Source organism: Vespula vulgaris, chromosome 1, assembly GCF_905475345.1.
Source record: "Vespula vulgaris chromosome 1, iyVesVulg1.1, whole genome shotgun sequence".
Lineage (NCBI taxonomy): Eukaryota > Metazoa > Arthropoda > Insecta > Hymenoptera > Vespidae > Vespula > Vespula vulgaris.
The window spans coordinates 16,449,196-16,463,311 of NC_066586.1; the positions used below are offsets into that span (position 1 = coordinate 16,449,196).

At 32.2% G+C, this 14,116-nt stretch overlaps 3 protein-coding genes across 3 annotated transcripts in view; 1 reads left to right on the forward strand and 2 right to left on the reverse strand.

Annotated features, from left to right (window-relative positions):
- LOC127065712 (protein gooseberry-like) overlaps window positions 1-4,290 on the reverse strand; it is a 51,263-nt gene extending 46,973 nt beyond the window's left edge. The window contains exon 1 of the mRNA XM_050998487.1: window positions 4,179-4,290. The gene's annotated coding sequence lies outside the window, so the exon portion shown is untranslated. The remainder of the gene's footprint in view (window positions 1-4,178) is intronic.
- Window positions 4,291-4,554: 264 nt separating this feature from the next.
- LOC127065706 (uncharacterized) lies at window positions 4,555-13,034 on the forward strand. The gene is made up of 17 exons (XM_050998473.1): window positions 4,555-4,663; window positions 4,738-4,807; window positions 4,874-5,091; window positions 5,177-5,268; window positions 5,542-6,290; window positions 6,410-6,618; window positions 6,683-6,888; window positions 6,957-7,360; window positions 7,446-7,599; window positions 7,655-7,788; window positions 8,011-8,266; window positions 8,566-8,834; window positions 8,930-9,084; window positions 9,368-9,689; window positions 9,810-10,158; window positions 10,450-10,582; window positions 12,341-13,034. The coding sequence occupies exons 8-17, from the start codon at window positions 7,246-7,248 to the stop codon at window positions 12,425-12,427; spliced, it is 1,974 nt and encodes a 657-aa protein (XP_050854430.1). The 5' UTR covers window positions 4,555-4,663; window positions 4,738-4,807; window positions 4,874-5,091; window positions 5,177-5,268; window positions 5,542-6,290; window positions 6,410-6,618; window positions 6,683-6,888; window positions 6,957-7,245; the 3' UTR covers window positions 12,428-13,034.
- On the reverse strand, window positions 10,051-12,227 carry LOC127065740 (lymphocyte expansion molecule-like). Its single transcript, XM_050998532.1, has 6 exons — window positions 11,991-12,227; window positions 11,647-11,879; window positions 11,419-11,560; window positions 11,257-11,339; window positions 11,034-11,178; window positions 10,051-10,973 (listed from the first exon to the last, which is right to left on the reverse strand). Exons 1-6 carry the CDS (start codon window positions 12,218-12,220, stop codon window positions 10,661-10,663), a joined length of 1,146 nt encoding a protein of 381 aa, XP_050854489.1. The 5' UTR covers window positions 12,221-12,227; the 3' UTR covers window positions 10,051-10,660.
- Window positions 13,035-14,116: the final 1,082 nt, after the last annotated feature.

Here is a 14,116-nt window from a genome sequence, read left to right on the forward strand (position 1 = left end):
AAGAAAAAGAAACAAGAAGAAAACGATTCGCTGATTAACGATGCTTTTTCATTAAATCTCAATTTCTTCGGGAACTTAATAAAACGATTAACGTAACTCGTATCTATCTAAAGCGTTCTTAATCGATATCAATGTAGAACAGGTAAATAGGTATCTATTATCCGATAAGATTTCAAACGAATGAATATTTTTCTTTTCTCCCTTTTTTTTTTTTTATCAATTAATAAATATCTTTGAGCTGAAAGAATAATAGACAATTTAAAGATTATGACAAGCAGTTCGTGAGATGAGAACATTTAACAAAAGAATAAAAATAAAAGAGAAAAGAAGGAAGGAAGGTAAGAATGAAGAAGAATTGAAAAGATTAGAAAGTTTAAGTTTTAGGTAGATATATATAAGTGGGTTCTAGGTAGATATATATAAGTAGGTTTCAAATAGGTATATATAAGTCGATAGGTATATGTAAGTAGAATCTAGGTAGATAGATATAAGTACATATCCTACTCCAAAGGAGAAGTTAATGGATAGACGAAGGAATCCTTTGGGAATTATGACGGCATAGTAACCTACATAGTCTAGCAAAATTTTCTCTTCTCCTTCCGTTACAAGTCCAAGTTCGGTTTGTATTTTAACAATGGGGACTTGGTAAGTAGGTCAGCAGTGCCAAGGACAAGTTTCCTGTGAGTTTGTGGAATAGAAGAGGATCGAATACTTTAACTCGAGAGAAATGAAAAGAGAAAGAGAGAAAGAAAGAGAGAGAGAGAGAGAGAGAGAGAGAGAGAGAGACAGACAGACAGAAAGAGAGAGAGAGAGAGAAAGAATACTACTCGTAAATTTTATTGGCCCTGCTTTTTTGGCGAGACACCATAGTATCCATGTAACTTCTTTCACTGGGAACATGAAAAGACTCTACTACTTTTCATATTTTATATTGCGACCTAAAAAAATCGGCATAAAACCAGTCGAAAAATTTTTTCGTGAGAAGGATCGTACCTATCGAAGAAAAGAAGGAAAGAAAGAAAAAAGACAAAAAAATAAATAAAAAAGAAAAAGATGAAGATGTCACTGATGATAAAAATAAATTTTCTTTCGGGAAAAGTGGAAGTACGGTGTGTAAAGAGATAAAAAGACATAAAAAAAAGTAAAAAAAAAAGAGAGAGAGAGAGAGAAAAGTAAAATAGAAGAATTAGGGAAGCTACCTACTCCAATTTCATACACGGTTTTCTACTGGCTCCTGTTCGAATTTGTCGCCTCGTTCACGGCTATCCTTCTCCGGGTACAGCTGTTTAACCAGCTGTAACGCGTCACACCTCCCCCGTGTTCTCTGGTGCCTCCCCCTCCCCCCTTCGACACCCTCTTCACATCGATCTCTTTCTCTCTCTCTCTCTTGCTCTCTCTTTCTTTCTCACTGTTTCTCTACTCGACAGAATTTTTTCACAAAAGGCACGTGTGCATCGATAATTCGATGGGCGTTCCGTGACCATTCTTCTCACTCTTTCTCTCTCTCTCTCTCTCTCTCTCTCTCTTTCTCTTCTTCAATCACAGTAATTTATAAAATACTAAATATAATAGATTCAATAACGTGCAGTTTATTTATTTTCAAGTTTTCTCGAAATTTTATCGAATGGTTCGTCTACGATTCATGCGCGATTTCTAATGTAATAATAATGATTAGAGGTACTTAAATATAATTTAAAAAAATTTTGATTTAACAATATAATAAAAAGTAATTTAATAATCTTGAAAAAATAAAAAATGAAACTACAAAAAAAATGAATGTAATTAAACGTTTATATATGTTTATTGTCTGTAATATATCAGTTTTTTTTTTTTTAACGAATTCTAATATAAAAAAAAAAAGAGAGAGAGAAAAATGGAAAAGATCGAGATCGTTCTTTTCGTTTTCGTTTACCTCGATTATCGAATATTCAAAAGATTTTTCAAAAGTTGGAAAAGTTCGAGTAAATATTTAAAGAATTCTTACGTTTAAAATTTACGTAGAAATACCAGTAGCATTTTCGATTCTATCGCGTGAGAACTTACATCTTATTGTAGATAAAAAAAGGTTCACCTAGTAGGAGTCCACCGTTGTTCCTCATGACAGGTTTTAAAAGTGAAAAGGTTTCAGAAGCCAAAACTTATCGATGGGTTTATATATAAGTAGTAGGGACACGTACTCACGTTTAAACTAACGCCTATTTAACACACTTTTGAAGAAAATTTAGGGCCAGTAGGTCTTTGGGTTGAGGCACCTTCGAAGGACGCCTTTAACAATACCATTTCGAAGACGAGCTTAATGGGAAAAAGTAGAATGAATGACGAAAGTAAACAGAAGCAACAGTGAAAGATAATAAAAAAGAGGAACAGAGAGATTGAGAAAAAGAGAGAGAGAGTGAGAGAGAGAGAGAGAGAGAGAGAGAGAGAGAGAGAGAGAGAGAGAAAATTCGAACTCGTAAATGTATAGTAGCTTAACAAGAAAGTGAAACGTGTGCCACTGTGTGAACGAATTTGAGTCTTTGTTCATTCGAATGATTTACGAGAAAACACGAAGTGACTTCTGTTCGGGCACGCGACCAACTCTTGAGATAGATAGAGAGAGAGAGAGAGAAAGAGAGAGAAAGTATAAGGAACGATAGATAGATAGACAGATAAAACTAGAAAAAGAGAGAAATGATCTTCGAAAAACGACCACCCCCTGATTCGGTCAATGAGTGACCTTGAGACCTAGAGCAGAAACAATTGAAAGAAGACACAGTCCACTCGTGAATACTTCTCGGACAGAAGTCTTCAATTATTTTCAAAATAATATATTCGGAAGTATTTGACGTTTCTCGCGTGTCAACTTTCTTCATTCTTTTTTGTCGAAAAATATGTATGTGTATGTATTCATTATAACTTTTACAATTATTTTAGATCGACAATCTCGTTCAATGATTATCTAGTTCAATAGTTATTGTTCAATGATTATTTATTCGTTTTATTCACGAAATTCGTGGTTATTCGTATTATATATATATTTTTTAAATTGATTTTTATTAGTCAACTTAATCTACAAAAATTTTCGTACTAATGATCTTCGATCGTTGATCGATGTGAAAAATGCCGTAGTGACGGCTGGTAATTCTTTTTCTTTTTTTGTTTTTTCTTTGTCTTTTTTTGCGACGTCGAAGCAACCGATCGTAAATTAAAAAGTTATTAGACTTAATTGGATGTCGATTAATCTGCCGTTGTCGTCTATCCGCGGGTACACTCGTTTCCCCTATTATAAGATATGGGTGTCAGTTGCCCCGTGAAATTCCCCCTCCCTCACCACCTTCCTCTCCCAACATCCCTATTAATATTCGAAATTATTCGACATATGGCTAACAGGGAAAAATTTTTATCTCTTTTCTTCTCTCTCTCTCTCTCTCTCTCTCTCTCTCTCTCTCTGTCTGTCTTTCTCTCTCTGTGTGTTTCCTCTTATTCCTCTTCTTTTATCTCGTAAGACACGAGCGATCATTTTCTCTCGACTGTTATATTTTTCGATTATTTGACTTAACAACATTTTATATTTCAAAACGTAATATTTCATTAACCTTCATGGGAACGACATGACAAATTAAAAGTATCGTTACAATTAATTTCCATTCTGATTAAAAATCAATATTTCACTACTCAATTTTGTTTGTTCGATTAGATAATTATTTTTCAAGGAGAAAAAAAAAGTCGATATTATAATATCGTTAAAGCATATTATATGTATTATTCTTTAATATCGCTTGATATCGAAAGATAATGGCCAAAGAAAGATCGTTAATTTTTATTATTTATTATCGTTTAAAAATAATATCGAGTGTTTGATTCGTGAAATGAGAGCTATCGAAAGATTTCAAGATGTTGGAAAACGATGAAATAATAAGGTTTTTTTAAATCCGGTAGCGCCAGATCGAGAGAACGAACGGGTTCAAAGTTCCTTAGGGATACCCATGAATTATGCATTCGGTGCAGCCATGATAATCTCGTAGTACGTTATTATCCAAAACGTTTTCGTTATGATTCCATATGGCAGGAAATTTCATCTCTTCGAAGGAAGAGGCGTAGAGGAGAATGATGATTAAAAAAATCAAATCAAAAGTGGCCAAGTACGGTAATTCCGCGTATGAATCACGATAATTATGGAATCTGTGAATTATCCTTACCGTGTGTTGCATTTGCCCTCCCATCCGTTGTAGTTAACTTTTAGTTTTTCGTAATTAAAGAAAAAAATAATAAAAAAATAATAAATACTATTTTCAACTAGAAAACTTTCTATCGCACACTAACGCGATTGTTAGGTTATACGAGAAGGTTATAACTTACGCAAGCTTACACACCGATATTATAAGCCGCATAATGACAGTGTCCCTCTATTCCGTTTGTAGTTCATATTTTGTCCGCAGCTGTCGCTAAAATCGCATATTTGCGAACGTACACATATGAAAATTAATAAAGCCTTAATGATCCATCGTATTAAAAAATGTCGATCGATACTCAACATCGAACGATTCTTACCATTCAATCGCTCAAATTCTTTTGTTTTCCGATCCAATAACATACGATCGGTATTACGAATTAAAATCGTAGCACGTTATAACGTATCGTTATGGCTTGTCAAAATCTACGTTTTCGAAGTGTGAAAAAGAAGGTATATCAGTTATAACCTCATTTGTGTATTTATATATATATTTTTTTTTGTATATCAAATTTTTGTGCGTTTAGGAAGAAATACAGATTTTCGACGAGAAAACCGAGGCTAGACTCAAACGTGAGAGATCTAACGTATTGAGAGGTAAGCTATGTGTCAAGCTCAAGTGTTTTGTGTAACCAAACGTTAAATTATTATCTTTTTTCAAAGGATTATTAACCTTAAAAAAATATGAGCGAATTCGTACTGAGGAATGTTCGAAATTGGCTCAAGAAAAGTATGAAGATAAAAAAGAAGATAAAGATTACGCGTGTACGAAATTATCTATATTAAAACGAATGCTACGTTTGAAAATACAAAGTATACAAAACGAACGTTTTAAGAAATGTTCTCAAAAAAAATTCGTCGTTTCCTTCATGCGACTCAAGGTATATAACAAATCGTCGATGGATTTTTCTGATCTATTAAAAAACTCAAGATCGCGTAAAATTAAAAATTCGGAAAATTTTGCAGAACGAACTTTTGAATCAACGATTGGATTATTTGTGTCATTTGGAAGAAAGAAAAAAGATACGGGAACACGATCGTTCGAAATTTGTTAACAGGTAATATATTTATTAATTTAATTTGTTGATTTAATGATTTAAAAAAAAAAGAAAAAAGAAAACGAAAAAAGAAAACGAAAAGAAAGATTTCATTAACAATTGTAGGTTATTAGAAAAGTATGAGATCGTTGATGGCAGTTTACCTTACGATCATCCTATTTTTGATCAAGTAATGTCATTTCTATTCAACGTAATAAATAAATAATATTATTTCTTTATTTTTTTTTCTTCCATTTTTTTTTCTTTTTTTTTTCTTTTCTTATTTTATTTCAGATTATTACGTTTAAGAGGAATAGGAAGAAAGAAAAATTTGCTAGGAAGAAACGAACTATCGAGATTATTGAAAAAATTAGTCGAGAAATGAACGGACGTTGTATAAAGTTAATAAAAAGAATACGAAGCGTTCGATCGTTCGATGAGGAAGAATGTCCTAATATTTATTTCGAAAAATATATCGAATCTCGCGAGTATAAAATTCAAAATAAAGAAAAGGAACGAACGGAAAGTATAACTGTACTTAACAAAGAGATAACAACGACTGAGAAGAACAATGAAATAAGTACAAAAGTTGAAGAAAAAGATTTGTCAACGAAATCGAAAGAAAAAGTTACTACGGTGAAGGAAGGCTTGACCGTCGTCCATTTTGAAAAAAAGAAACATTTACTATTAGACGATGATGAATTTCCAATTGATAATTGTTTTTATGCGAATCCTGATAAAATCGAATTTAAAGTAACATTTGTATACAATTTTTTTTTTAATCTCTTTTATTTCTTTTTTTTTCTCTCTCTCTCTCTCTCTCTCTCTCTCTCTCTCTCTCTCTCTCTCTCTCTCTCTCTCTCTCTCTCTCTCTTTCGTTCTCTAAATGTTTACGATCAATTATAATTTTATATACATTGTTTTAGGACTTTCAAATTGGTAAAACGTATTGTCGAAAAGTTTGTATTTTTAACAAGTCTTCTAAATGGGCTTATATAAGATACCATAAGATCGAAACGAAAATTTGGGAACCAGTTATTGAAGTGAGTATATACATATATACGTATGTACTAATGCCTATATATTATATTTTTATAAACGTTTCTGTATATTCTGTATATATATATGGAACTTTTTCTTAAATTAATTTATATTATTTTAGGTGAACATGTATTCTGCTGCTAAACTAAAGCCCGGCTTGCATGTAAAAATAAATATAAAATTTTTGCCGATTCACGAAGAAGAAGTGATCGCTATGATACACTTTTTAACATTTGGACCTGACAATCCAACGACATATCATCGTTTTTCTATACCGATTCATTGCTTACCTGAAATTCCCATACCCATAATCAATCCGCAAGAGATTAGGTAGATCTTATCAAAAAAAAAAAAAAAAAAAAAAAATTACAAAATTAAAAATATTTGTTTGTAGATTTGTTTCTTTACCGATTTGGCAATTTACCGATTCGAAATTGAACGAAAAAATTCTTACGATTTCTAACGAAGGGAAAAAATTATTTACGCTTTTGATCGAAAATAAAGATCGTAAATATAATTATTTCGTGTGGAGTTTCGAGAACGGTGAAATTCAAAGTGTGGAATCGAGCGACGAAGATATTTCAATGTTATTTAACGAAGGTTAAATGAATAGTGTTAAAATAAATAACTTTTATATTTTATTCTCATTTTTCATAATTCTTTTATAGATAGGTTGATCGACGATAACGAAAACGATAGGAAGAAAAACAACATGAGTTTTTCTATGATCGATATACCAGCTGATTTTTCATGTCGTCTGAGAATACGATTTTATCCGAAATACGTCGGATTTCATTTCGAAAATCTTCAATTACGTTTCAAAATCAACAAAGAAATATTTGACAGGCGTGTACGCGATAAAGGATATATTCTATCGAGTTTATATATCGGATACAATTTTTTTATACGTATATATAACATCGTTGAATATTTCAATGATTTACGCAGGATGTATCAATGTGGGCAGAAGCAACAGGTCTACAGATCCATTTAGATCCATCTTATATAGATCTAGGGATTGTCGTGATGGATTTTGGAATATATCAACAGAACTTTAACATTATCAATACTGGTTAATTTATCATTTACCCGTTAAGTAATAAACGAAGCGAAAGTCTAAAATAATGATCTATAATGATTTATAATCTATTCGATAGGGCGATCGAGCATCGAAGTGTCGATGAGTATACCAAGATCTCTTAAAAATCAAATATTTTTATATCCACGATCGACTTTAATCCAGCCTGAATCGATTAACACAATCAGTGTTAGATTTATTCCTGAATCTAATATAATAAAAAAATCGAGAAGGTATTTTTTATCGAGATCTATTTTGTATAATAATTTAAATTGGATTTATTTTTAGATACTATAATTCTATATCTAACGTATTGGAAGTGCCAATACATGTAAAATCAATGTCAGCGGACGCCATTAATGCATCACCATTGATTTTGAAAGTTCTCAGTACGCTTACAACTTGTCATGCTTTGATATTAGGTGAGATCATTTTTAAAGAATGATAAAGTTGACTTATTTATTTATCAATCTTATATAATAGTAAAATGTTCTATACTAATAGTTCTAATACTTCTATACTAAAAATATATAGCATATCGATGCATTAATTTCAGAAAAATTTATTTAATATACAAAGAATGATTTAATTTAGAATACCATAGAAATATTTTATTTTATCAATCATTATAATTTTATTTTTAGAACCGAGTCACGTAGAGTTAGGTCGAGTGTTTACTCACGAATCAGTACTCGCAGAGTTGACACTGACAAACGTTTCCCTGCTAGTTCAAGAATACGGTTTTGTAAATTTACCATCATTCATGGAGATACAGCCGAACTATGGTTTTGGTAAAATCTTACCTGGCGAGAGTATACCCCTTCATCTGATTTATTCACCATTTTCAATAGACATTCCTGGAAATGAATTAGGTGTCAATGGTTTGGAGGGAGAACGAAGGTAAGGATTTTAATCAATTGAACAATAAGAAAAAAATATATATATAAATATTAAGAACAAAATAGAAAAAGATCTCGTTGAGCAATACCTCTACTATACTTTGACTATCTCAGCTATTTAATAACAGATTTCTAATCACTTTTTTCGAAAGTTAGATTAGCCCACAGACATTTCTTCTTTCAAAAGTTTCGCCGTCGTCATTGAGATACATTTCTTTATATCTACATTTCTTTTCAATCTTTTTATCGTAGCCTCAGTGCAAAGATCAAGAGCTGATCTAATAGTAACTATGAAATTAGTTTTCTTGTACAAGTTGTGACGATCACCGAGCTCGCTGGACGTGGGAAAGAATTGGAGACTGACAAGCTGAAAAATCCTTACGTTAGAAAATCAAAACAATTTCGGATGGGTTCGGGATTACCATTTAAAACAAAAATCGTCGATGGAAATGAATGTCGAATGTTACGGAAGAAAAACTTGAAGGATCTGAAAAAAGAATTTCATCGTCGTTGTGATATCACTGAAGACATTAATGATGAATATGAACAAACTTCGTTTAAAGAAGAAAGTAAATGAAAATATATTCAATAATAATACAAATTACATTTATCATTGTTTTTATAGATATTTTTCTTTCTTTTTTTCTTTCTTTCTTCGAACCAGATACATCTAGTGCAGTTTCTAAGCTCGATCGTAAAATGGACAAGAGAATTGAGAAAAATGTGATCAAAGTCTCGGTCTATATCGTCGATACATATTGCGAATTGAGCGAACAAATTTTAGAATTTCCAGGGACTCCTTGTGGTTGCTTTTCCATAGTGAGTTATTGAAATTTTGAAACATTGTACGTATAATAAGGTATACTGTTATCGCGAAAAAGAATTTTAATTACTCATTGCAAATATTTATTTAAATACAATATTAAATCGTAAAAATCAATGACGGTACATTTTGTTTTATTGATACGTAAACAGAATTTTATTTAAGTATCAATTTTGTTCGTTGATACGATATATTTAGAATTCATTGATTTTCATTTTTATACGTTACTTTGTTATATCGTAAAATATGTAAAATTATCGTTAATAATTACGAATGTAGATCAGCATCGAGTTGCGGGCCTTCAACATGGCATCTTATCCAAATTGCAGTTGTAATGTATTGAAGAAGGATCAATCGAAAGAGTTTACAGCTCGTTACGAATTTAGGTGTTCGTCCCGTCAAATGAGCATCGTCCCAGCGAGTGGACGTTTACGAAGTAACGATCTCGTCGTGATCAAATTTATTTTCGAGCCAAAGTTATCGAAATATGCCGTAACGAAGAGAACTCAAGAGTTGAAGGCTTCTATGATTGCGAAGGAATTGGAAACGGAAAAGTTGACGAACATTGAAAAAAAATCTACGAGAAAAGAAAAATTGCCTGGTAATTTTTTTCTTTTCTTTTCTCTTTCTTTCTTTTTTTTTGTATATTATTTTACATACAATAATTGACTAAATTAAAAATTCTTTTGAAAAAATCATTTCTTTCAATATTTCTTTGTAGCTAAGACGCGTAGGCAGAAACGATCAAAGGACAACGAAGTAGAAGAAACCGATCGAACGAAGAAGGAGAAAGAAAACTTAAAAATCTCAAGCAACGATTTGTTTTTAGGAGAATGCGATCTTTTGGAAAATTTCGAGGCATACTCAACAACGATAGACGTCGCCTGTTCGATAGAAATCGAAACGGCAGACGGTATTTCAAGAGAAGAAACTCTCTTTGCTAAACTTTATTGTCCTGTAATCAAACCGGCTATAATCATTTTGAATACTACACGTGAAATAAGTTTCGAACCAACGATCATCGGCTCGTCGTCGAGGAAGTTTTTATCAGTGAAAAATATCTCCGACAGGTATATATCGTTAGAAAGAGAAATTTGATCGTCGGTTAGATTTTAATCTTCTCTTCCTTCTCTCTCTCTCTCTCTCTCTCTCTCTCTCTCTCTCTCTCTCTCTCTTTCTCTCTCTCCCTCTGTTTTTTACAAGAAGGCAAAACTTGTTGCATTCGATTCTTGCAAAATCTTATGGATAAATTAAGTCAATACTTTCTCCGTGTCGTCTCGGTGATCTATCTCCCTCGTGATGTAATTGCGTGTCGAAATCTCGGAAGTTTTCGTATCAAACTCTTGCCTTTTCTTTTTCAGAGAGGTAAAAGTACGGGTGACTTTGCTCAATCCATTGGGACCATTTTTTATGCCACCTGGGAAAACTCTTGAAATTGGATCGGTTTTAACACTTCCGATCACTTATCGGCCAACTGAGGAGGATCCTTCACGAGTAAGACTTTTCTTTTCTTTATTTTTTATTTTTTATTTTTCTTTTTTCTTTTCTTTCTTTGAGATATACAAAAATTGATCAAAAATTGCTGTAAGGTTTAGGGAGGATGGCACCTATAGTTCTAGGTTCTTTGCTTTTAAAGATCCAGGTCCATCCATTCCCTTTGATACGTTTAACTTCTTTAATTTTGTATCTTCCTGGTCCAGGATATCCAACGTCTTGCATGATCGGTCGAACGTTTTCGATGTTACTATCGAAAGGATAATTCATTCTGTTTTTAGGTTTTCGAGGTGAGGAAGGATTGTAATAGCCAGGCCCAGGATCATTTGGATCCTTGTAACACATGTTAATATCTTTTAATGCCATCCTCAATCCACTGATCTTCGGAAATCTAAAAGCAATTATTGTTTTATTCGAGAACTTTTAAACAATAATTATTTTTATGATATACCTTGGACATGTCGTGATACGTCCCTTGTAATAATTCGATTTGTGTAAAAGTTTGTCTATTTCACCGGGCAAACTTAGCGGCCAACCTCGATAATCCTCTATTTTCTTACTCATATATCCCTTCAACGTAGTTTCATCCCTTGGTCCTGAAATGAAATATGTTATCAAACTTAGATTATACAAATATTTGGAGAAATTTAAATTTTTGTGAAATTAATAGATGCCTGTAAATAAATCGTACGGCCCTCTTTTTCCAATAACTTTGTTTAAAACAGCTTCAATGGATTTCGAATCTTTCACATTATATCTATGAAACGTTATAATCATTATTATCAAACAAGTTCGATCTGAAAAATTTGTAATAGTAAATAGTAAAAAGGGAGTACATGTTACATGGCAAAGAGTGGTCTCTTTGAATATCTTTAAATCTTGGCATAAGACCATCGTATTCAAAGGTTGGTAAGGAGGAAAAACCTTTCAATCTATTCAGCTCCAAATAATAATAAGGATTATGTACTTTAAGGTATCCTAAAATTCATAGAAATTTCTTTCTTTCAATATTAATTCAAATAATTCCAAATGTAAGAAATATTTTTTTGTTTTTTAATCTGGACCTGGACCAGGTGTCTTAGAGTAAACACTTTTGAAACGTGGAACAGTGCCAAAACCGACATCTTCGTGTATGCTCTTGCAAGGTTTATTCAGAACGTTCTCGGGCCATTGCTCTATCTCGTGAGTTCCTGGACCACGTCCTGTGATCATCAAATCTTTTTGAATTAAGCGTGATTTCAAATAACGACCACCCAAGCTCTCAGAAAATTGTTTCGTTTCCAACTCTCTCTTCCAACTGAATTAATCATCAAAGTCGTATTATTATCGAACAACGAAATGTCTTTGATAAATCTATGTTAAAGATTCTTCGTTATCAGTGTAAAACATTTTCGTTCGATATAATTACCTTATTGCTTGTCCTTTAGTTTTGATCGGCAAAACATTGTATCGACCAACCGACGGTGCATGCGAATAATGGGTATACAATTTTGGATGTAAACCAATTTTGGTATCTCTGCTTGTTGCCCTGTTAAACGGCGGCGGAGGTTTTTTCTTACGGGGTATCAAACATTTGCATCGCCATTTGCAAGAGCAACGACAGAGTTTAAAAGTTATGGTACCGTGGTCACACCGCATTGCGATTGAAAATGTTTACAGAAGTATCAAAGCAAAGAGAATTCGAATGATTGATAGTTTAGATTTAATCAGAATTGATCCATTCATTTTTATCGATTCACGGTTCGTGTTTCCACTTAGGTACAGGAGTTCTTTGAAGTTGCCGCTGTCGGAACTAGAACGTCATGGTTAATGGCCGTCTCAGGAGAGGCAGTAACACCATCCTGAATTATCCGTATAAATTATTTACAACTTAGACGACCGTCGGTATAAGAGAATTTATTATCTCACGTCGATAACGTAGAACGCGATGTCGCTCTGTCGTTCAAGTGAATTTCTATTTTACCGACATTGATCCTTTAGATACTTATATTTATCTCACGTATACTGGTCTCCTGTTATGTAAAATTCAATAATGCAATTTAAACTAAACGCACCATATTCCTCGTTAATTATAGTCGAGAGAAATTAACAATGGACGTGTATCCATTACCTTTAACGATATTTTATACTCTCGAGTAAGTCGGAATACAAATTACGGAAACAAGAGACATGTGTTTTTTCCGTAATCTAATTAGTTCCAGTCGACAAGAAACGCCAAGGGAATTAATTACTCGCAGCAATCAAGTACAAAGTGACACGTTATATACGGGTTAATCGAGGCGGTTAACAAACGACGAAGTTCAGAGTGGAATTAGTTTCTAATGCGACGTATATTCGATCGACTATCCGTTTTCAAAAGCTAATCGTCACAGACGTTTAAATTTAAAGATGAATTTATTTAGGATAACTGTATCGAATATAAAATATGTGCCTAATATGAGATCAAGGATTGGACAAGACATATTAAAATTAGTAAAAAAAATTCCGATTTACACACACACACACACATATATATATATATATATATATATATATATATATATATAAATGATATCTTATATTTCGTACTATTACTCTATATAGATCTAAAGAAATTCACTTTGTCTTTTCTTTTAATTTTTTTATTCTTCTCTTTTTTTTTTAATCAGATTCAAGTTATTATTACAAAATTATATAGCACTTGATTCTCATCGATCTTCGGATATGCTCGAGAATGTGATAAGTATTATTTCATAATATTTCTTTTATAATATAATATAATTATATAGTATATTTATATTAATTATTATGATACATATAACATATATATATATTTTATTTCATTTTACTTTATTATTTTATTTATTTTTTTTATTTTATTATTATTACTATTACTATTATTATTATTATTATTATATTATGTAATTTTTGTTTTATCTAGTGGCAAAGAACGATTAAACTCTATGAAATATTTGAAGTACCTTAAGAACGTGTCGTGGGTGTTAAACTTGGCCGTGATGGTTCTTCTTTAATAGTAAACCTACAAGTTCCAAAGAAACTACCTAACCGAGTTCGAGACTAAGCAGGAATATTCGGGTCAACTGTTCGTAAAAATATTTAGAATTTTCGTCGAAGAAGGGAAATTGTCTTCGAGTATCTATATTCTTCCTTTTATAATTGATATGTAGGAGTAATAACATATCGAGTTTATCGAAGTTCATTTCATTCTCTCTCTTTCTCTCTTTCTCTCTTTCTCTCTCTCTCTCTTTCTTTCTCTTTTTTATAATCACTTCGTCTGTCTTGTTAAAACGCGTTGACAACCATTAAAAATTTCTTTTTCTCTCTCTCTCTCTTTTTAAGTAATCTTTTTCAGTAAACTAAAGTCGTAGTCGACTTTGATCTATAACTCATCCGATGAAATTTTCAATTTCCCGCGTGGATTGACACGAACGAGACTCATTCGTTATTCAAAAGATCGTAGGATCGAGAGAGAAAGAGAAAGAGAAAGAGAGAAAGAGAGAGAGCGGTTGATCCTCCGAGGAAAGACTTAATTCC

What these genes read in the sequence shown, in the direction of transcription:
- LOC127065740 (XM_050998532.1), bottom strand. Translation starts at nt 12,220, where the DNA reads ATGCGGTGTGACCACGGTACCATAACTTTTAAACTCTGTCGTTGCTCT. An exon ending in CACTCTTTGCCATGTAACAT is followed by an intron (nt 11,340 to 11,418) that starts GTACTCCCTTTT and finishes AACGTTTCATAG; the next exon opens with ATATAATGTGAAAGATTCGA. An exon ending in CGTATCACGACATGTCCAAG is followed by an intron (nt 10,974 to 11,033) that starts GTATATCATAAA and finishes AATTGCTTTTAG; the next exon opens with ATTTCCGAAGATCAGTGGAT.
- LOC127065706 (XM_050998473.1), top strand. Translation starts at nt 7,246, where the DNA reads ATGTGGGCAGAAGCAACAGGTCTACAGATCCATTTAGATCCATCTTAT. An exon ending in GAGAAAAGAAAAATTGCCTG is followed by an intron (nt 9,690 to 9,809) that starts GTAATTTTTTTC and finishes ATTTCTTTGTAG; the next exon opens with CTAAGACGCGTAGGCAGAAA. An exon ending in CTGAGGAGGATCCTTCACGA is followed by an intron (nt 10,583 to 12,340) that starts GTAAGACTTTTC and finishes GTTTCCACTTAG; the next exon opens with GTACAGGAGTTCTTTGAAGT.